Genomic DNA, 22,390 nt, shown 5'->3' with positions numbered 1-22,390 from the left:
CTCTCTCTCTCTCGTAAAAAAGGGCTGGGCATATAGCTTAGTGATAGAATGCCCTTGAGTTCAATTCAAGTACAAAATAAAGAAGGAAGGAAAGAAAATAAAGGAAAGAAAAAGGAAATCCACTAGCCGGGCAAGGTGGCACGCGCTTGTAATCCCAGTACTTGGGAGGCTGAGACAGGAGGACTGCAGGTTTGAAATCAGCCTCAGCAATTTATGAGGCTCTCAGTAACTTAGCAAAGACCCAAAGAAATAAAAAAAACAGCTCTGGGGTGTAGTTCAGAGATAGAAGGCCTCTGGGTCCCATCCCCAGTACAAAGAGAGAGAGAGAGAGAGAGAGAGAGAAAAAAGAAATTTGCTCAGTCTTATGGAAAACCTAATTATTTTTTCCTTTTTCTCCAGGTCCAAATAGAGGCAAGTGGGAGTGCCTTAGACCAACAATATCAGGGTTGGTGGTGCCCTCTTGTGGCAGCCTGCAGAATCACAGCCATCTAAAGATTTTCTCTCACTTGGAGAGCCTTAATACTTCAGTCATTTGATGCATGCCAAGCATTGTCCTAATGTTTGGGATATATAAGTAAAACAAAAACACATATCCCTGCCCTAGTGGAGCTTAGGGCAAGGTGGAAAGATATAGAATAAGGAAAGATTAAGAAAATCTTACCCAGGTCTGGTGGCACAGGCCTGTAATCCCAGTACTTGGGAGGCTGAGACAGGAGAATTGTAGGTTTGTGGCCAGCCTCAGCAACTTAGAGAAGTCTTCCACATCACAGGTTCAAGGCCATCCTCTGCAACTTAGTGAGACTCTCAGCAATGTAATGAAACCCTGTTTCAAAAAAGGTAAGCCGGGCGTGGTGGCGCACACTTGTAATCCCCGTGCTTGGGAGGCTGAGACAGGAGGATCACACAGGTTCGAAGCCAGCCGCAGCTACTTAGTGAGGCTCTCAGCAACTTAGTGAGACCCTGTTTCCAAATAAAATAAAATAAAAAGGTCTGGGAGTGTAGCCTGGAAGTAGAAAGCCTCTGGGTTCCACCCCCAGTACCAGCGAAAAAAAATAAAAAATAATAAGTAAAATCTGGATGTGGTGGTGCACGCTTGTAATCCCAGCATTTGGGAGGCTGAGACAGGAGGATCGCAGTTTGAGGAGGGCCTCAGCTACTTAGGGAGGCCTTTTGCAACTCAGTGAGACCCTGTTTCAAAAGAAAAAATAAGCCAGGCATGGTGGGGCTCGCTCGTAATCCCCGCGCTTGGGAGGCTGAGACAGGAAGATCACACAGGTTCGAAGCCAGCCTCAGCTACTTAGTGAGGCTCTCAGCAACTCAACAACAAACGAACAAACAAACAGGCCTGGGGGTATAGCTCAGAGGCAGAATGCTCCTGAGTTCAATTCCTAGTACCACACACATATACACAAAAGAAAAAACAAGGGTTGTGGATGTAGCTTGGAGGTAGAATGCCCCTGGGATCAATTCCCAGTACCACATACACACACATATACACACAGACACACACACGCACATACTCTAAAAGCAGGGCCCAGCAATCCTACAGTAAGATGCACTGCCAGTGCTCGAGGACCAGCTTCTATTAGAGTATATAATTAGGTGGGATATACATAAACCAAAGAAGCTGGACTTCCCTTGCGATTGAGAATACTGAGAGGATCACGTGTCTCCTAATGGGGTCCAGTTTGGCATGTAGACTTCAGCTTACATCATCTCTGGCAGTCTGGTGGTCAATCTGATGACCAGGGGTCACGGTGCCATCGAATATTAGCTCCCCATTGGGCATGGTGGCACACACCTGTGATCTCCCTGTACTTGGGAGGCTGAGACAGGAGGATCACAGGTTCGAGGATAGTCTCAGCAAGTAGTGAGACTCTCATCAACCTAGCGAGCCCTTGTTTCCAAATAAAGTAGGGCTGGGGATATAGCTTGAAGGTAGAATGCTCCTGGGTTCAAACCCCAGGAACAAGGGGAAAGAAAAAGGGTTGAAGGTAGGTGAGGGAGAGCCATGTGGGTAGCTATCGGGTGAGGTCCTTGGCAGAGCAAGCGGCCATACAAAGGCCTGACGGCAAGCGCTTGTCAGACCCAGCCAGGGAGTGAAGGAGGGACAAGTTCAGAGAGGTACTGGGGGACCAGACCACCGTGGCCAAGTGGGCCATAGAAAGGGCTTTAGTTTTACTCACAGTGAAATGGAGCGCAGGGCAAGGCTTTGAGCAGAGTGACTGCAGATCTGAAGTTTCTTTTTGTGTGTGTGTGTGGGTCTGGGGATGGAAGCCAGGAGCAATTAACCTCCGAGCTACACCCCCTGCCCTATTTCTTATTCTTTATTTTGAAACCGGGTTTCACTGAGTTGCAGAGGGCCTCACTAAGTAACTAAGGCTGTCCGCGAACCGCGATCCTCCAGGTCTCAGCCTCCCGAATGCTGGGATTACCAGTGTGCGCCACCACGCCCGGCTCAGATCTGAAGTTTCAAAGGACCACTCTGGCTGCTGTACTGAGAAGAGAAAGGGTAGAGAAAGTAACAGAAGACTGGCCAGGGTCTCTGAGCCCAGGCACTAGCAGTGCAGGCGACGAGATGCAGCTGGGTTCCGGAGACACTTGCAACGTAGACTCAGCAGACGGCACAGACACTGACGTGATGGAGAGGAAGGGGCGGCCACTCTTCTGAGAGTTGCGAGCTGCTGAGCTGGGGGAGGTAGCCCAGGATCAGGCATCCAATCTTAGCCAGGGTGAGGTGGAAGGAGTGGCTGGAAGTAGAAGTGTGTGAGTCACAGGCACTCGGTGGGATTTAAGCTCTGATTGGATGAGATCACCAGGGTGCAGGATGGGGAAGGGGCTGAACGTCAGAGCCTGGCCTCATCCCAGCTTCAAGGAGAGGCTGAGTTGAGGAGGAGGAATCAGCCAAAGACAGTAAGAAAACCACAGAGGAGCTGGACGTGGTGGCACAAGTTTGTAATCCCAGTATTCGGGAGGCTGAGACCAGAGGATCACCATTTGCAGAGAGCCTCAGCTACTTAGGCCCTTCGCAACTTAGTGGGACCCTGTTTCAAAATAAAGAATAAGGCTGGGTATGGTGGCGCATGCTTGTAATCCCAGTACTTGGGGGAACTGCAGGAGGATTGCAGAGGTTCAAAGCCAGCCTCAGCTTAGTGAGACCCTGTTTCCAAATAAAATAGAAAATAGGTCTGGGAGTATAGCCCAAAGGTAGAAAGCTTCTGGGTTCTATCCCCAGCACCACACACACACAAAGAATATAAAATAGGGCAGGGGGTGTGGCTCAGAGGTCAAATGCCCCTGGGTTTCATCTCCAGACCCAAAAAACAAAAAAACAGAGAGGTAGGAGAAAAGCCAGGTGGAGATGACGTCCTGGAGGAAAGTGGGCACCACAGTGGGCCAAGGTGTCCTCACTGTTGAGGCTATGCCCTTCAACTTTTTTTTCTTTTTTTTTTTTTTGTGGTACTGGGGTGGAACCCAGGGGCTTTTCTACCTCCAGGCTATACTCCCAGACCTATTTTTTATACTTTATTGGGAAACAGGGTCTCACTAAGTTGCTGAGAGCCTCACTAAGTAGCTGAGGCTGGCTTCGAACCCGTGCAATCCTCCTGTCTCAGCCTTCCAAGCGCGGGGATTACAAGCATGCGCCACCACGCCCAACTTGCCCTTCAACTTTTGAGGGTGTTGGTGACCCTTCTCTCCACATCTGGTGCGTGTGTGTGTGTGTGTGTGTGTGTAGCTGGAGATTGAATCCAGAGCCTTTTGCCTGATAGGCATGCAGTCTACCACTGAGCTATACTCTTAGCCTTTTTATTTTGAAATAGGGTCTTGCTAGGTTGCTGAGAATCTCACTAACTGGCTGAGGCTGATCTTGACGCTGCAATCTTCCTGTCTCAGCCTCCAGAGTACTGAGATTACAGGTGTGTGCCACCACACCCGGCTCCAGCCCTTTTTAATGATTTTTATATTATTTTATTTTTTGGCAATACTGGAAATTAAACCCAGGGACATTCTACCTCCAATCTATGCCCTCAACCCTATTTTTTGTTTTTGTTTTTGCGATACTGGGGATAGAACCCAGGGGCATTCTACCTCTGAGCAACAACCCTAACCCTAATTTTTGAAACAGGGTCTCACTGAGTTGCAAAGGGCCTCACTAAGTAGCTGAGGCTGTCCGTGAATCATAATCCTCCGGTCTCTGCCTCCTGAATGCTGGGGTTACAAGTGTGCGCCACCACACCCGGCTTTTATTCTTTATTTTGAAACAAGGTCTCACTAAGTTGTGGAGGGCCTCACTCAATAGCTGAGGCTGGCCTCGAACCTGCGATCCTCCTGTCTTGGCCTACTAAGTACTGGGATTACAAGCGTGCACCACCATGCTCCACTTATGAATTTTATATTTGCGACAAAGTCTCCTCAGTTGCCCAGGCTGGCCTTGCACTTGCAAACCTGCTGCCTTGGCCTTCGCCTGGGCCAATGCACCCAGCCGGGATCTGCTTCTTAACTTCATCTCCTCCCAGCTCCACGCAAGCACAGAACAGGAAGACAGTAAGACTTTATTGGACTCTTCTGGTCAGCCCCCCCCCCCACACCCCTGCAGCACATCTGACCCGGCCTCCACACGGCCCGGCCGTGGGTTTGACCTGATCCCTGCGGCCAGGCTTCTCCGCGCAGGCCTCCTGCTTTGCCCAGATCTGTCACTCCATCGGGTCGGCATCCGCGTTCAGGAAGTGCGTGCTGTAGGCCATCTGACTAACTTCATCGGGGTTAAAGATGAAGCTCGTGTTCCTGCTGGTGCTGTTGGGCAGGTACAGAGCTGCGGGGGCAGGGGCGGTGTGAGCGGGCGGGGCGGGCTGCAGCCCGGTGCCCTGGTCCCCGCTCACCTTTGGTGACGTTGACCTCGTTGGCCGCCAGGATGTCCGCCTGGATGCTATCTATTTTCATGTACAAGTCCTCACCGTGTTTCTGCGGAGAGGACCGAGGTCCGGGCTGGGGTTTCAGGGCGGTGTGTCTCGGGCTAGGGCAAAGGGGAGCTGCAGGCGGAGTGGAGCCTGACGCGGTGGAGGACCCCACCCAGGACCTGGCGCCCGCCCGGGGGACCCCTCTGCTCCGGGCCGGGCGCACTCACCAGGAAGAGCTGGTAGAGCTCCTCCCCCATGGACTTGCGCACGTGCTCCTCCACCACCGGGAAGATCTGCACGAAGAACTGCGGCCGGGGCGCGGCGGTGACGCGTGTGCGGGGACCGCCGCCCCCCGCGCCCGCCGGCCGCTCACCTCCAGCGTGCAGCTGGCCAGCCGCTGGCTGTTGCTGTGGTCCGTGTTGCCCATGGCGGCCATCAGGCTGTGCACCACGCGCATGTGCAGCATCTCCTCCGCCGTGCTCAGGTCGCGGCGCGCCAGCACCCTGGGCGCGGGAACCAGGCTGCGGCACGCTGGGCCGTGCCGGGGGTCCTCGGGTGCCCAGGGGCGCCCCGGCCCGCCGCAGCCCCCACGCCCCTGCCCGCTTACCCTATGGCCTTGGCGGCCGCCGCCTGCTGCAGGAACACTGGCAGGTGGGCGGTGAGCTGGAGAACCCTGCAGTCTGCGGGAGCGAGCGGCAGTGAGGCCGGCGGCCGCCTCCCCCAGCCCGGCCGCCCCGCGCCGGCTCCTACCGGTGAGGATCTTGGGCTGCAGTTTGGAGGTCTCCTTGACCGACGGTATCAGCAGTGCCACGAGGCCCTTGAGCAGCTGCTTGCGCACGTCGTAGTTGGCCAGGTCCTTTATCAGCTCGATGGCTGGGGAAGGAAGAGGCGCTGGAGGGTACACCCGAACTAGTGGCTCCCTCCACTTGGCTCACGTCGGCCCGTCCTGTGCCTCTTCCTGCTCAGCGGCTGGAGGGCGAAGCCTCAGTCAGCCCCCTTGGAGCTGACCCTTAAAGAGGGGGAGGAGGCCAGGCGTGGTGGCGCACACTGGTGGCGCACACTGGTAATCCCGGTACGTGGGAGGCTGAGACAGGAAGATGCCAGCCTCAGCTCCATAGCTTAGTGAGACCCTGTTTCACAATAAAGAAAAAACCGGGCGTGGTGGCGCATGCTTGTAATCCCAGCCTTTGTAAGGCTGAAAGGATCCCGGTTCAAGGACAGCCTCAGCCTCAGCTACTTAGTGAGGCCCTTTGCAACTCAGTGAGTCCCTGTTTCAAAATAAAGAATAAAAAATAGGGCTAGGGGTGTAGCTCAGAGGTAGAATGCCCCTGGGTTCCATCCCTAGTACCACCACCAAAAAAATAAATAATAATACTAAATAAAAAATAGAGCTGGGGATGTAGCTCGCCCCTGGGCTCCATTCCCAGCACCCCCCAATAATAACATACACACACACACACACACACACACACACAGCTGGGAGGTGGCAGAAGCCAAAGAAGGGCAAGATATGGTTCAGAAGGAGGAGATGACTAGAATCTATCAAGGGGGCATTTCCTGCCATTCATTCATCCCAGCATGCCCCGGGCCTGCACTTGGATGCCCGTGGCGTGGGACGTTGGGAATACCAGGGTGAGTCCATTCACTCAACCAGTAGAGACAGGCAGGCGGTGATAATGTGGTGACTGCAGCAAAAGGGGTCAGTGGAGGGGACAGGACCTTTGGAAAGCCGGGGAAGGCTGGGCATTTTGGGGAGGAACAGAGAGGATCCAACTGGGCAGTTAGGAGGCGGGTGGGATGGCAGGCCATGGTCCACCAGGCGCTGGCTAGTGGAGGGAGGACTTGGACACGTGCTCGCCCAGCTCAGGGTCAGGTGCAGCGCCTCTCTCTCCATTTGTTGCTAGAGGAGAAGGAGTTCAGGGTTCTTGTTCCCTGCTTAGTTCATTTGCATCCTAAAATGCAGTGTAGTCACAGGAGAATTATAACCAGAGTCTGCGTGGTGATAATTAGCTTATTTCCTTGTCAGGGGATTTACTCAATAAGAATATGTTTGGGACAATTATCCACAATGGAAGAAAGGTTTGGGGCAGGTGCAAAGGCACCACAGGCCTGGGGACCAGCCAATACCTGGAAGACAGGGACAACAAAGACACACTCTTGTTCCTATTAAAAACGTTTCCTTGTGCTAGGCGTGGTGGTGCACGCCTTTAACATCAGTTCTTAGGAGAGTGAGGCAGGAGGCTCACAGGTTTGAGGACAGCCTCAGCAAGTACTGAGACTCTCAGCAACCTAGCAAGACCATGTTTCAAAATAGAAATAAAAAGGGCTGGGGCTGGGTATGGTGGCGCACGCTTGTAACCCCGGTACTTGGGATTTTTATGGCTGTCCGCAAACTGCGATCCTCCTGTCTCAGCCTCCGGATCTGGTACTATAGGCATGTGCCACCATGCCTGGCTCACCTTTGTCCTCCCTTTTTTTGAGGAACTGGGAATTGAAGCCAGAACATTTTACCTCTGAGCTACACCCCTACCTCCATTTTAAAAATTTTTATTTGGAAAGAGAGTCTCACTAGGTTGATGAGAGTCTCACCATTTGCTAAGGCTGTTCTCGAACCTGAACCTGTGATACTCTTGTTTTAGCCTCCCAACCACTGACATTACAAGTGTGCACCACTGTGCCTGACCTGTTTTCTCTACCTTTCTTTTCTTTCTTCCTAACTTTCTTTTTTGGTACTAGTGGCTGAACCCAGGGGCATTCTACCTTCAAACTAAATTCCAGCTCCGTTTTATTTTTTATTTTGAAACAGGGTCTCCCTAGGTTGCTAAGAGTTTCATTAACTTGCTGAGGTTGTCCTTGAACCCGTGATACCCCTGTTTCAGCCTCCCAAGTACTGGGATTATAGGTGTGCACCACCATACCCAGCTCTGTGTGTGTGTGTGTGTGTGTGTGTGTGTGTGTGTGGTACCGTGGCTTGAACTCAGGGGTGTTCTACCTCCAAAGTACACTCCCAACCCTATTTTATTTTTTATTTTGAAACAGGATCTAGGCCGGGCATGGTGGCGCACGCTTGTAATCCCCGCGCTTGGGAGGCTGAGACAGGAGGATCGCACAGGTTCAAAGCCAGCCTCAGCTTCTGAGGCTCTCAGCAACTTAGTGAGACCCTGTTTCCAACTAAAAAATATAAAATAGGTCTGGGGGGATAGCCCGGAAGTAGAAAGCCCCTGAATTCCACTCCTAGTACCACAAAAAAAAAAAAAAAAAAAAAAAAGAAAGAAAGAAAGAAAGAAACAGGATCTTACAGGATCTTACTAAATTGTGAAGGGCTTCAGTAAGTAACTGAGGCTGATGGTGAACCTGCAGTCCTCCTGTCTTAGCCTCCCAAGTACTAGGATTACAAGCATGTGCCAGTATGTCTGGCTTATTTTATTTATTTATTTTATTTTTTATTTATTATTTTTTATTTTTGTGGTAATGGGGATGGAACCCAAGGGCATTCTACCTCCAAGCTACACCCCTAACTATATTATTTATTCTTTATTTTGAAACAGGGTCTCACTGTGTTGCAAAGGGCCTCACTAAGTAGCTGAGGCTGGCCACGATCCTCCTGTCTCAGCCTTCCAAATACTGGGATTACAAGCGTGTGCCACCATGCCCGGCTCTTATTTTATTTTGAAACAGGGTCTTGCTATCTTGCTGAGGCTGGCCTTGAACCTGTGATCCTCTTGTCTCAGCCTCTGAAGTACTGGGATTACAGGCATGCACCACAAACTACAGTTACTCTTTGCTTCCAGAACCTTGAAAACTGGATTCCTACTTTTTATGCAGCACTTCCAGACAAGATTGCCACCTTCTGGTGACTTGTGAGAATTGCGCTTCCATAGAGGTTTGGGTTCTTTTCTAGTAAGACACCAGTAAGAGATGTGGCAAATTGCATGGTTCTAGGGAGGAGATCAGAATCAAGCATCTTCCTGACCGATTATATCCTATCTCTGATTCTTGTGCATCTGATCTACCTTTCGCCATATCCTGTTCAAAGACCATTGTTAAAACATTAAACACTTTTTTTTTTTAGTGGTACTGGGGGGTGGAACCCAGGAGCTTTTCTACCTCTGGGCTATACTCCCAGACCAATTTTATACTTTATTTGGAAACAGGGTCTCACTAAGTTGCTGAGAGCCTCACTAAGTAGCTGAGGCTGGCTTCACACCTGTGCGATCCTCCTGTCTCAGCCTCCCAAGCGCGGGGATTACAAGTGTGTGCCACCACGCCCGGCTAAACACATTTTTAAAACCAGGCATAGTAGCCTGGGCCTGTAATCCCGGGTTCTCTGGAGGCTGAGGTAGAGGATTGCTTGGGTCGGAGTTCAAGACCATCCTGGGAAACATAACAAGACCCTGTCTCAAAAACAAAACAAGTAGCTGGGCATGTTGCACGTACTTGTAATCCCAGAATTTGGGAGGTTGAGACAGGAGGATTGGGGTTCGCGGACAGACTCAGCTACTTAGCGAGGCCCTTTGCAACTCAGTGAGACCCTGTTTCAAAAATAAAAAGACTAAAAAATAGGGCTGGGGTGTAGGTCAGAGGTACAATCCCACATACCGAAAAAAAAAAAAAACCCAGGCAATAGCCTGGCGCATGCCAGGTGGCACATGATTGTAATCCTTGTACTTGAAAGGCTGAGATAGGAGGATTGCAGGTTTGCAGCCAAATTCAGCAGCATCTTTTTTTTTTTTTTTTCTTTAGGTACTGGAGATGGAACTCAGGGGCATTCTACCTCTGAGCTATACCACCAGCCCTATTTTTTTATTTTTTATTTTTTGGTGGTCCTGGGGGTGGAACCCAGGGGCTTTCTACCTCTGGGCCACACTTTCAGACATATATATATATATTTTTTTTTTGCAGGTCTGAGGATGGAACCCAGAGGCATTTGACCTCCGAGCTACACCCTGTGGCAGACTGGAAAAATACTAAGCCCACCTCCTGGAGGCCTACATGACCTTTCGAGAAGCGATATCGATCAACTATAACTGGAAGGAGCCTGCAGCTGTAACCATAGGAATTTTTACAACACTGTTACCTCCTCCCCTTCTCACTTACTTCCTTCTTCTACTCTCCATATAAACTACCGCTTATCACTGAAATAAACAGACCTTGATAGGAATTATCTACTTGGTCTCGTCTCTCTTTCTCGCCCATTTTTATTTGCAGATCGGGGTCCTCCTCGCCCCCCGAATTACTTGTCCCGCGGGACGGGACACGTGGCGCCCAACGTGGACTCGAGGAACGGACCCCCATCGAACGACCCCTCATCAGATGAACGCAGCTGCGCCCCATTCTCGTGGAAGACCGCCTCATCGCTCGTGGGACCGATATCTTCCTGGTAAGTCTTTTCGGTCGTTCCATTTATCAAAATGGGCCATACTTCGTCTAAAGAAGCAGTCTCTATCAGAGACTTAAAGTGTTCTCTCAGAGAAAGAGGGATAAGAGTTAAGAAAAAGGATACCATGCCACATGAGCATTAGAAAAAAAAATGTTGAATGTTGTTAACAGTTTTTATACAGAGATAAGTCATTTTGGATGATGACTTAAAATTTTATGAAAAATGTTCAGCACTTAAACATGCTTAGTGTGAAATTTAAATGTTTTTATGTTTTGCCTGCTTTGTGGATGCAAAATATTTCTGAGTGGTAGTTTTCTGACAGGTAGACCATGTCTTCTTATCTTGTTTCAAAATAAATATTTCTGATTTTGTAAAATGAAATATAAAATATGTCTCAGATCTTAAATTTTCATGCAAGTTTTTACTGTTAGAATGGTTAAGATGTATATAGGAGAAAATGTTAAAGTCTCTCCTATACCCACCTTTTTGTTGTTTCCTTGACTAGTAATAGTAGTAGATACTTCTTTTAAAAATGTTCTCTTAAGTTCCTAATTCTTGGAGATTATAAAATAATCTGACAAGTATATTTAGATTTTTTTAAAGAACTTGAATTCGAGAATCACTATGGGTAAACAATGGAAGTTTAAAAATGCTTCATAGAACATCCAGGATTTACACTAGAAGATTCTCATGACAGCTACTGTAGAGGGGAGTGAAACATTTTACTGCAGAGAACAGTTTGAGAATAAAACTATAAAAAACTATATTTTTGTTATATTTTCTAATAGAGAGTATTGTTATGTTCTCCTAACCTCTATTGACTACTTTGTAAGTGATACCCATTTAAAACATGGAAAATTTAAATGAGAATTTTACAAAGTAAATAATGATTGACCTATTTTCGTCTTATTATGTAAATCCTCATTTCCTCTCCTTTGCTCTGTGTTCCACTTCGGTTTGGTTATATGGCTATTAAGTTGAATTTGGTCTGAATTGTCTAAGTTTTACATTTAATTATACCTATCTCAATACATAAGGATAAAAAAAAAAGTGTTAGAGTTTTTAAAATATGGTTTCCTGGATAATTAAGCTCCAAGGCAGGTAGGTAATTTAGTCCAGTTGTTAGCCAGGGTGGGAAGTCTTTTCAGGCCAGCCCTGAGCCATCTGTTTACTCAGCCTGCAGAGGTGTTTAAAATGACCTTCCATTCTACGTTCTTAGCCACACTAGGAAATTCAGCTCCTCTGATAACAAAGTGTTTTTTTTTCTTTTGCTGGTTGCACTAAAGTTATTGCTCAAAGATATTTTATCTCAATTAGTCTTAGCTAAAATGGTTACTTCAGAAAAGTTGTCCAACTAGACTCCTGTGAGAAGTGATTAAATAAAGTTATTTTCTTTGACAAAAATCAATCTTTTAAGACACTAGGGATGCTTTTATGATGTCGTGAATTTCTGTGGTAATTTACAACAGTTTTAAGGTATGTGGTCAAATAGGATATACCTTGTCTTTAATATTACTCCTTTTGCAAAATTAAGGTTTTAAGGTGCTAATGATATCTATCTAATGTCTTAATTTTCCATATAATTTATAGTTCATTTATTAAAAATGCTAAATGCAATGCTTTAAAATGCTATTAACTTCATGAGGTTTAAAGTAACACTTAAGTCTTTTAAATGGTTCTTTTGATTACTGGTATGTGAACAACATTAAATGTATGCTCTTTTTGGGTTTGCTTATATGTAACAACAAAAGGCAGATTTAGAGAGACTATAGATGTATTTATTTATATGTTGGTAAATACAGAGAAAGGAGGTTTTGTGAGACCAAGAAAGCATGTTGTGAGGTTTGTCCTAAGGTTGTCCCTAAGGAAAACAAAGGACCATATAAAAAGTTAGAGGGTTAAAGCAAGGTATAAAGCATGGATGGAATTTGTTTGGTTGTAAGTTTTATCCCAAGATTGTCTAAAAGTAAGAAACAGGATAAAACAAGAAGGTTAAAGCACGTTGCAGAAGGTGTGTGATAAGTTGCAAAACAGTGTTTGTGATATGTTTTGGGTATGTGATGAAGATGGATTATTAAAAGGAAATACTAAAGTTCACCAGCAGGGATATACTATGGATATAAAGGCTAGAGGATTACTTTTTGCCATAAAATTGGGAGCCTCAGTTCATGGAAACTTTTCCTTTAAAACTTGTGTGTTTAGAGTTAAGTAAATTTAATGCATGAAGCTGAGGTGACTAACAAGTTTAAGAACTGTTTAGAAATGCTGTTGCTTCAGGTTCTTAAATCACTCAGCACTCCAACTTCTAATCAAAATTTGGAGACTTACCAGAGTTTGTCTGAATTCACACTACGAAAAAGCTTTAGATCCTTTCCATCTAATTGTGCAAAAATTTATCATTTACAAGGTTAATAATAACCAGATCCAAATCTCCACAGTTCTTACTATCCACATGTAGACAATTCCCTTGTGTGTAAGGTTCACTCTAGAATTTTTTGGGAAGTCACTCTATTTTATTACTTTTAGTCATGTGAAGATTAAAGTTATTTTGTAATAATTTGGTGTGCTGATGAAAAGCTTGGCTTCACCTTTAAGTAAGGAGCTTAGCATTTATAAAATTATAGTTTATTAATTAATGACTCCGAATTGCCTTCCCTACTAGATTTGGTTTTTCTCCCCTCCCTTTGATTAGGGACTGAGGTTGAGTGGGTGAGTGTATATGTGATTTGGCCATGTGCATTATGATATTTTGTTGTTTTATTGTTATATTATTTAAATTTGTTTATTTTCATTTTAGTAGATGGAATTTGTATTTTGAGCTCTCAAAATAGTTACTACCACCCTAACATTAGTGGCTTATATTGTTCCTTTTGGACCCAAATCATTATGTATAACTCTGAAAAACCTTCCCTTGAAAAGGCACAAGAAGCTCATGCCCTTCACCATCTTAATGCTAATACTCTACATCTAAAATTCGCCATCACTAGAGAACAAACACTGCAAGGGATGTTTAACATTTTTACCTGAACCACATTTAGGCATCAACCCTCGGGGACTAATACCTGGGGAATATTGGCAAATGGATGTTACACATTATCCGCCCTTTGGAAAATTAAAATACATACATGTATCCATAGATACTTTTAAGTGGCTTTCTTTGTGCCACCTTACAAACAGGAGAAGCAACAAAACATATAATTAATCATGTTCTTTCCTGCCTAGCTTATATTCCTCTCCCAAAAACTATTAAGACAGATAACAGACCCGGATATACTAGTCAAAAATTCAAACAATTTTGTGCCCAAATGAACATTAAACATATAACAGGTATTCCTTATAACCCACAAGGACAAGGCATTGTCGAACGTGCTCATCAAACCTTAAAAAATATGATTTATAAACTCCGCACCGGACATCAATCCATTTATATTTTCAATACAAATCCTAAACTATTATTAAATCATGCACTTTTTGTATTAAATTTTTTAACAGTAGACCAAAATAATAAATCGGCAGCAGATCGCTTTTAGCATCCTACCACTTCACAAACTTATGCACAAGCCTTATGGAAGGACCCTCTGTCACACAATTGGCAGGGACCCGATCCTGTGCTAATCTGGGGCAAAGGATATGCATGCATATATGACTCCAAAAATCAAAATGCCCGATGGCTCCCGGAAAGATTAATAAAACCATATAATTCGTCCAGAGACAACCATCCCTGAGAATTTCTGCATTTCCTCTCTTGAAAACGATGCCTCCTGCACAATGGCTAATAATTGTTATTCAGGTATGTATACCTCCTATTTTAGCAACATCTCCCCACCAAATATTTAATTATACATGGACTATTATCAATGAGGCAGGAGATATTGTTCTTGCCTCCTCCAGCATTGGTCCTTCTCCCTCTTGGAATCCATTAGAAGTGGACTTATGTAAACTAGTCCTCGGAGGCCATCCCGACTGGGGAACACCCAACACCTTTCTACCCTTATCATCTGCCCCCGAATTACAGGATAGTACCACCAATCTTGGGTGTAGTAATGCCTGAAGGAGAGCCACCCTTGCTGTTCTCTGTGATGGAATATATATATATATGTCCTGGACCCACCCACAGAGATCGTACTCTAAATCATAAATGCGGTTTCCAGGAAGCTTATTTTTGTGCCTCCTGGGGATGTGAGACTACTGGAGATACATACTGGAATCCTAGCTCCTCCTGGGACCTCATAACCGTTAAAAGAAAATATCCCCCTAAAAAAGTTTATTCTGCTGATGAACAGCCCTTAATCTCTCAATGTCCCTCAACAAGCTCCCGTCATGGCTGGTGTAACCCCTTGCTCATTTCATTTACATCAAAAGGCAAAAATTTTAATTGGGCTTCCCCCTGGGGAGCAGAATGGGGCCTTTGATTATATAAGGACAATAAAGACTTTGGCCTCACTTTTAAAATAAAACTTATTAAAGAAATTCCTCGTACACGACCTATCGCCATAGGACCTAATACTGCCTTACATCCATACCCTGATAAACCTAATAAAAATAAAAAGATGCCTCTTTTATCTACCATATCTCCTGAGGTCACTCCTATTTTCCAGCCAACCCTGCCCCAAGGATCCCCATCTTCTGCTCTTTTAATTATAGAAATGGTTAATGCCTCCATTCGAACTCTACATCAGTCCAATCTCTCCCAATTTACTACATGCTGGGTCTGCTATTCCTCCCAGCCACCCTTTTATGAAGGATTTGCACTTTTCGGAACCCCTAATAAAACCTCCAATGCTGATGATCTCAGATGGGCCCCTAGACAGCAAGGTATCACATTAAACAGGGTGACTGTTATAGGCACGTGCCTCCTAGGACCCAATATGCTCCCTCCAAAAGAATTAGTACCTATATGTAATGATACTATAATTGTAGAGACCAATTATACTTATTATACTACTCCTACAGGAACCTTTTTAGCCTGTACCAGTGGATTGACCACATATATTGTTTCTGCTACCTTCTTAGCCCATAAAGAATATTGTATCATAATACAATTGCTCCACAAACTTACTATACATCAACCTGAGGATCTCTTAGGATTCTGGGAAAAAGGCACCCTGTTACCCAGACATAAAAGAGAACCCCTTACCGCTATAACCTTAGCAGTGGTTCTCGGCCTAGGGGCTGCCGGAGCAGGAACAGGCATTGCCTCACTCACTACCTCTCAACAACAATACGCTCAACTCAGCCTAGCTATCGATAAAGACATCCAAGAATTACAAAAAGGGCTAGAAAATTTTAAAGATTCCCTCGTCTCTTCATCTTGAAGTAGTGCTACAAAATAGACAAGGCTTAGATTTACTTTTTTTACAAGAAGGCGGACTTTGCGCTGCTCTTAAAGAAGAATGCTGTTTCTATGCAGATAAAACAGGTTTAGTTCAAGATAGCATCGAAAAGGTTAAAGAAAGCCTAGAAAAAAGAAAAAGAGAACGCGAAAAACAAGAATCTTGGTACCAAAACTGGTTTTCTTCCTCTCATTGGCTTTCTACCTTGCTGCCCAGTCTTCTAGGTCCCCTCATGAGTATTTTTTTACTTTTATCATTTGGACCCTGGGCCTTCAATCGTCTAACACGCTTTGTCAAGTCACAGGTCGATTCCGCCTTCAAAAACACCGTCTCCGTGCATTATCACCAAATAGCCACCAAAGAAGAGGATCATACCTCGATCCCGGTCACGACTCACGGCCTACAATTTTCAAAACTTACCTCTGCCAGATCGCCCTTCTGGTCACGATGGGCTCACAATATAAAAACTGGAGGCCATAAGCTGTAAAGTTGCCAATGACGGGATTTTTGTGGTACCAAGGATCAGAGGCATGTCGCTAGGTGCTACAGAGTTACCCAATGACGGGAATAGAATGAGGCCGAGATCCAGAGTCCCACCGTTTATGGTGCTGGAATCGGGGGCACCTCATTTAGCCTAAGACAGGGGCTCTGTCACTAGTCGACACTGACCTTGGAGGCATACCACATAGCCTAAGACAGGCGCTTTACCGACCTCCCTTTCCCACCTTTCATTAATGAAAAAACTAAGGGGGAAATGTGGCAGACTGGAAAAATACTAAGCCCACCTCCTGGAGGCCTATGTGACCTTTCGAGAAGCGATATCGATCAACTATAACTGGAAGGAGCCTGCAGCTGTAACCATAGGAATTTTTACAACACTGTTACCTCCTCCCCTTCTCACTTACTTCCTTCTTCTACTCTCCATATAAACTACCGCTTATCACTGAAATAAACAGACCTTGATAGGAATTATCTACTTGGTCTCGTCTCTCTTTCTCGCCCATTTTTATTTGCAGATTGGGGTCCTCCTCGCCCCCCGAATTACTTGTCCCGCGGGACGGGACAACACCCCCTGCCCAATTTTTTTTTCTCTTTATTTTGAAACAGGGTTTCACTGAGTTGCACAGGGCCTCACTAAGTAGCTGAGGCTGTCTGCGAACTGTGATCCTCCGGTCTCAGCCTCCCAAATGCTGGGAATACAAGCGTGCACCACCATGCCCAGCTCCTTTTTATATTTTATTTGGAAACAGAGTCTCACTAAGTTGCTGAGAGCCTCACTAAGTAGCTGAGGCTGGCTTCGAACCTGTGTCTCAGCCTCTCAAGCGCGGGGATTACAAGTGTGCACCACCACGCCGGCTTTATTCTTTATTTTGAGACAGTGTCTCACTGAGACCCTATTTCAAAATAAAAGAAAGCTGAGGATCCAGGGTGGTGGTACACACCTGTAATCCCAGTATTTGGAAAGCTGAGACCAGAGGATTTCAGGTTTGAGGACAGCCTCAGGGAGTAGGAAGGCCCACAGCAATCTAGAAAGACCCTGTTTCAAAAAAAAAAAAAATAGAGCTGGGGGTGTAGCTCACAGGTATAATGCCCCTGGGTTCACCACCAGTACCAATAAATAAATATTACCAACTAAATAAATAAGTAGAAGGCAACAAAGTAATCAAAATTATGCACTGTGGTGACATGTTTTGTTGTCAAGAGTCACTATGATGCTTCTGCCCTGTTCCTTGCTCTTCTGGGCAAAGTTCACTCAATCCAACCAACCTGTGTGTTGGCACTCTGAGTCAACACTGTCTCCATTGTGGGAGACAGTACCGGGGAAGGGCTGTGAAATCAGAAACAAATGCCCCCTTGCCCAGGGGTTTTATACTTAAAAGATTCTCTTGGACCTGGGTATGGTGGCTGCCTATAATTCTAGCACTTGGGAGACTGACACAGGAGGATGGTAGGTTCAAAGCCAGCTTCAGCAATTTAGTGAGACCCTCTTTCAAAATAAAAAATAAGGGGTCGGATGTGGTGGTGCACCCTTGTAATTCCAGTACTTGGGAGGCTCAGATGGTAGGGTCACAGGTTGAAAGCCAGCCTGAGCTACTCAGTGAGGCCCTCTGCAACTTAATGAGACCCTGTTTCAAAATAGAGGATAAAAAATAGGTTTGGGAGCTGGGCGTAATGGTGTATGCTTGTAATCCCAGCATTCAGGAGGCTGAGACAGGAGGATCGCGTAGGTTTGAAGCCAGCCTCAGCTACTTAGTGAGGTTCTCAGCAACTTAGTGAGACCCTGTTTCCAAATAAAATATAAAATAGGTCTGGGAGTATAACCCGGAGGTAGAAAGCCTCTGGGTTCCACCCCCAGTACCACAAAAAAAAAAAAAAAAAAAAAAAAATAGGGCTGGGAATGGCTGGGAATGTAGCTCAGAGGTAGAATGCCCCTGAGTTCTGTCCCCAGTACCAAAAAAAAAAAAAAAAAAAAAAAAGGTTGGGGTGTAGCTCAGAGGTAGAATGCCCCTGGGTTCAATACTTAGTACTCCAATAAATAAATAAATAAATAAATAAATAAATAAATAAATAAGGCTGAGAGATAGGTCAGTGGTAGAACACTCCTGGGTTTAATTCCTAGTACCACCAAAACAAAACAAAACAAAACAAAATTAATAAAATACCCCCCTAAAATAAAAACAAAAATCTGGTAAAAATGAAGGTGTCCTGTTCTGCTGGCCCTGGAGGGACAGGGTGTTGTGGTGGTGAGATGTGCATGGAGGTCAGACTGCCTGGGCTGGACCCGCAATTTTCCCATTTCCCATTTCAAGTCTCTGGCTAGGTTGTTTAATTGCTCTGTGCCTCAGTTTACTCGTTTGTAAACTGGGGATGAAACAGCACCTACTCTACAGAGCGCAGGGGATGATTAGGGAGCTGGGCAGGGTGCCTGGCACGCGGCTGCTCTCCGTCTCTCGTGGCACTCACAGCGATGACTGCTGTTACTGCTGGTGTGAGCTGTAGGAGACGGGGCTGGCTGTACACTCAGTGCCCAGCCTGTGCCAACTCTTACTGGATAAATAAATGAATAAGCAAGCTGGGCGTAAACGAGCTGGGCGTGGTAGTGCTCTTCTGTAATCCTAGTAGTGGGAGGCTGAGACAAGAGGATTTTAGGTTCAAGGACAGCCTCGGCAACATAGTAAGACTCAGCAACCTAGGGAGACCCTGTTGTAAAAAATAAAAAAGAAAGAAAGAAAGAAAAAGAAAGGAAGGAAGAAAGAAAGAAAGAGCTGGGGTTGTAGCTCAGAGGTAGAATGCCCCTGGATTAAATCCCTAGTAATACACACACACACACACACACACACACACACACACACACGAGAAACTGAAATCTTTTTTTTTTTTGGTGGCACTGGAGGTGGAACCCAGAGGCCTTCTACCTCAGGGCTATACTCCCAGACCTATTTTATATTTTATTTGGAAACAGGGTCTCACTAAGTAGCTGAGGCTGGCTTTGAACCTGTGTGATCCTCCTGTCTCAGCCTCCCAAGCGCGGGAATTACAAGCGTGCGCCACCACGCCCGGCTTGAAATCATTTAAAAGTCAACCAACAGAAAACATTATCAAGTTATCAAGAAAGTGAAAAGATGGAGCCCGGACGGACGTGACTCGTGGGAGTGCCTGCCTAGCGTGAGAGCCTGGGTTCAATCCCCAGTGAGGGGTGGGGGTGAGAAGCCATCCTACAGCGAGGGAGGAACCCTATATCTAATAAGGGCCTAGAATCCAGAATATACAAAGAACTCTTACGATTCAACAACAACATAACAAGTTTTTAAAATGGATGAAAGCACTTGAATAGACATTTCTCTGAAGAAGACACATATAAGAGAAGAAAGCAAGCACGTGAAAAGCAATTCCACTGTCTTATTCATTAGGGGAAATGCAGTCCACACCCACTAGGATGGCTGCTATAATTTAAAACTCCCAGCCCAGCGTGGTGGCACAGCCTTGTGATACCAGTACTTGGGAGGCAGAGACTGGAGGATCACAGGTTCTCGGCCAGCCTCAGCCTTTGCCTCAGCAACTTTGTGAGGCCCCGTCTCAAAAAAAAAAAAAAAAAAAAAACAATAAGCTGGTAATGGTGGCACAATGCTTGTAATCCCAGCATACAGGAGGCTGAGACAGGAGGATCATGGTTCATAGACAGCCTCAGCTACTTAGTAAGGAGACCCTGCAACTCAGTGAGACCTTGTTTCAAAATAAAGAATAAAAAATAGGGCTGGGGTTGTAGCTCGGAGGTAGAATGCCCCTGGGTTTGGTCTCCAGTAACACACACACACACACACACACACACACACACACACACACACACACATATAAATAAAAATAAAAATCCTTAAATTGGGTATAGTGTACGTACATACCTATAGTCCCAGCACTTGGGAAACTGAGACAGGAGGATTACAGATTTGAGGCCAGCCTTAGCAATTTAGTGAAATCCTGAGTCAAAATGAAAAAATAAAACTAAGCCGGGCGTGGTGGCGCATGCTTGTAATTTCCGTGCTTGGGAGGTGGAGACCCGAGGATCGTGCTGGTTCGGAGCCAGCCGTGCTGGCTTAAGAGACCCTGTTTCCAAATAAAAAAAAAATATAAAATAGGTCTGGGAGTGTAGCCCGGAGGTAGAAGGGCTTCCAGGAACCCCAGTACCTCCAAAGAAAAAAAAAAGAAAAAAAAAAGAATACAGGTGAGCTCAGAGATAAAAGGCTACTAAGTTCAATCTCTGTTACCCTCAATTCCCCAAAATGGCTATTTTATGTTATGTTAATCTACTTCATTTTTTTTTGTGTGTGTGTGGTACTGGGGATTGAATTTAGGGGCTTTCTACCTTTGAGGCACGCCCCCAGTCCTATTTTTATTTTGAAACAGGGTCTTGCTAGCCTTGAACCTGTGATCCTCCTGTCTCATCCTCCCAAGTAGTGGGGTTACAGGTGTGTGCCACATGCCTGGTGAATCTGTGACTGATTTATAAATAAATTACCCTTCTTTGAGTTTATCACCTAAACAACTGCCAAAACCAAGAACCTAAGGAAAACCAGCAATGAGATTCCTGCCCACTGCCGGAGTCTCTTCAGGTCTTTAGAGGGTGAAGAGATGCCACACATTCAGACATGTCCTGTTTGGTGTTCTAGGGCCAACGCCCCCTTGCTAGTGCAGTAGCGTGTTCAGCCACTGTCGCCTGGGCCTGACAAGCGTGCTTTTCAACTTCACTACAAGAAACCTGATCTTTTTATTAGCAAGCCAAGTGAATTCCAGGCTCTAGGTCAACCAGGTTATTTCATTTTGCAAATAACCATTTTCCAAACGCACAAACAGTTCAGTTTTGTTGTTGTTGTTGTTGTTGTTTGGGGGGAAGTACTGGGAATTGAACCCAGGGCATTCTACCCCTAAGATACACCCCTAGCCTTATTTTTTCTTCTTTTTTTTTTTTTTTTTTTTGGTGGTGGTACTGGGGTTCCTGGAAACCCTTCTACCTCCGGGCAACACTCCCAGACCCATTTTTATATTTTTATTTGGAAATAGGGTCTCTTAAGCCAGCGAGGCTGGCTTCGAACCTGCGTGATCCTCCTGTCTCAGCCTCCCAAGCGCGAGGATTACAAGCGTGCGCCACCATGCCCGGCTTTTTTTTTTTTTTTTTTTAGTGATATTGGGGATGGAACCCTTCTACCACTGGGCTACACTCCCAGCCCTATTTTATATTTTATTTGGAAACGGTCTCTTAAGCCAGCAAGGCTGGCTTCAAACCTGCGTGATCCTCCTGTCTCCAAGTGCAGGGCGTGCGCCACCACGCCCGGCCTATTTTTTTGTTTTTGTGTGTGTGGTATTGGGGAGCTAACCCAGGGGTATTCTACCTCCCCTGAGCTACATCCCCAGACCTATATTTCACTTGGAAACAGGGTCTCTTAGTTGTAGAGGGCCGCACTGAGTTACTGAGGCTGGTCACGAACCTGCGATCCTCTTGCCTCAGTCTCAGCTTCCCGAGTACTGGCTTACAAACGTGGCCCATCACACCTGGCAACAATTCAGTTTTACCATAAACTTATTTCTTATACATACTTTCAGAAATTTTAAATTTTTAAATTTTATTTATTTTTTTGATGGTACTGGGGATGGAACCCTTCTACCTCCGGGCTACACTCCCAGACCTATTTTATATTTTATTTGGAAACAGGGTCTCTGAAGCCAGCAAGGCTGGCTTCAAACCTGCGCGATCCTCCTGTCTTCGCCTCCCAAGTGCAGGGATTACAAGTGTGTTCCTTGAAACAGGGTTTCACTAAGTTATGGAGGGCCCCACTAAGTAGCTGAGGCTGGCTGCAAACCTGCGATCCTCCTGTCTCAGCTTCCCAAATACTGGGATTACAAGCATGAGCCACCATCCCATGCCCAGCCATTTCATCTTTAGAGCAGCATTTTATTTTTTTAATTTTTATTTTTTTTTGGTGGTACTGGGGGTGGAACCCAGAGGCTTTCTACCTCCAGGCTATACTCCCAGACCATTTTTATATTTTATTTGGAAACAGGGTCTCACTAAGTTGCTGAAAGCCTCACTAAGTAGCTGAGGCTGGCTTCGAACCCGTGCGATCCTCCTGTCTCAGCCTCCCAAGCTCAGGGATTACAAGCGTGCACCACCATGCCTGGCTAGAGCAGTGGCCATTTGTCCCTGCCTAAGCACTCTGTAGTGGCAGGGAAGGGGACAGGGAGCAGGAACCTGGTGAGGGCACTTGCTGGAGTCACCATACTGCACG

At 45.8% G+C, this 22,390-nt stretch overlaps 1 protein-coding gene across 1 annotated transcript in view; it reads right to left on the bottom strand.

Annotated features, from left to right (window-relative positions):
- Window positions 1-4,694: 4,694 nt before the first annotated feature.
- The window catches only part of ARMH1 (armadillo like helical domain containing 1), a gene marked incomplete at both ends in the record, with an annotated part of 35,655 nt that continues 17,959 nt past the window's right edge, over window positions 4,695-22,390 (bottom strand). Inside the window, 6 exons of the mRNA XM_080691400.1 lie at window positions 4,695-4,813; window positions 4,881-4,962; window positions 5,126-5,203; window positions 5,272-5,401; window positions 5,506-5,578; window positions 5,649-5,771. Of these exons, the coding sequence (XP_080547526.1) occupies window positions 4,695-4,813; window positions 4,881-4,962; window positions 5,126-5,203; window positions 5,272-5,401; window positions 5,506-5,578; window positions 5,649-5,771 (605 nt within the window). The remainder of the gene's footprint in view (window positions 4,814-4,880; window positions 4,963-5,125; window positions 5,204-5,271; window positions 5,402-5,505; window positions 5,579-5,648; window positions 5,772-22,390) is intronic.

This window comes from Muscardinus avellanarius (assembly GCF_963383645.1).
Source record: "Muscardinus avellanarius genome assembly, chromosome: 3".
In the NCBI taxonomy this organism is placed as follows: Eukaryota; Metazoa; Chordata; class Mammalia; order Rodentia; family Gliridae; genus Muscardinus; species Muscardinus avellanarius.
Note: the sequence above shows the minus strand (reverse complement) of the source record. Positions and strands in the feature narration are given on the sequence as shown.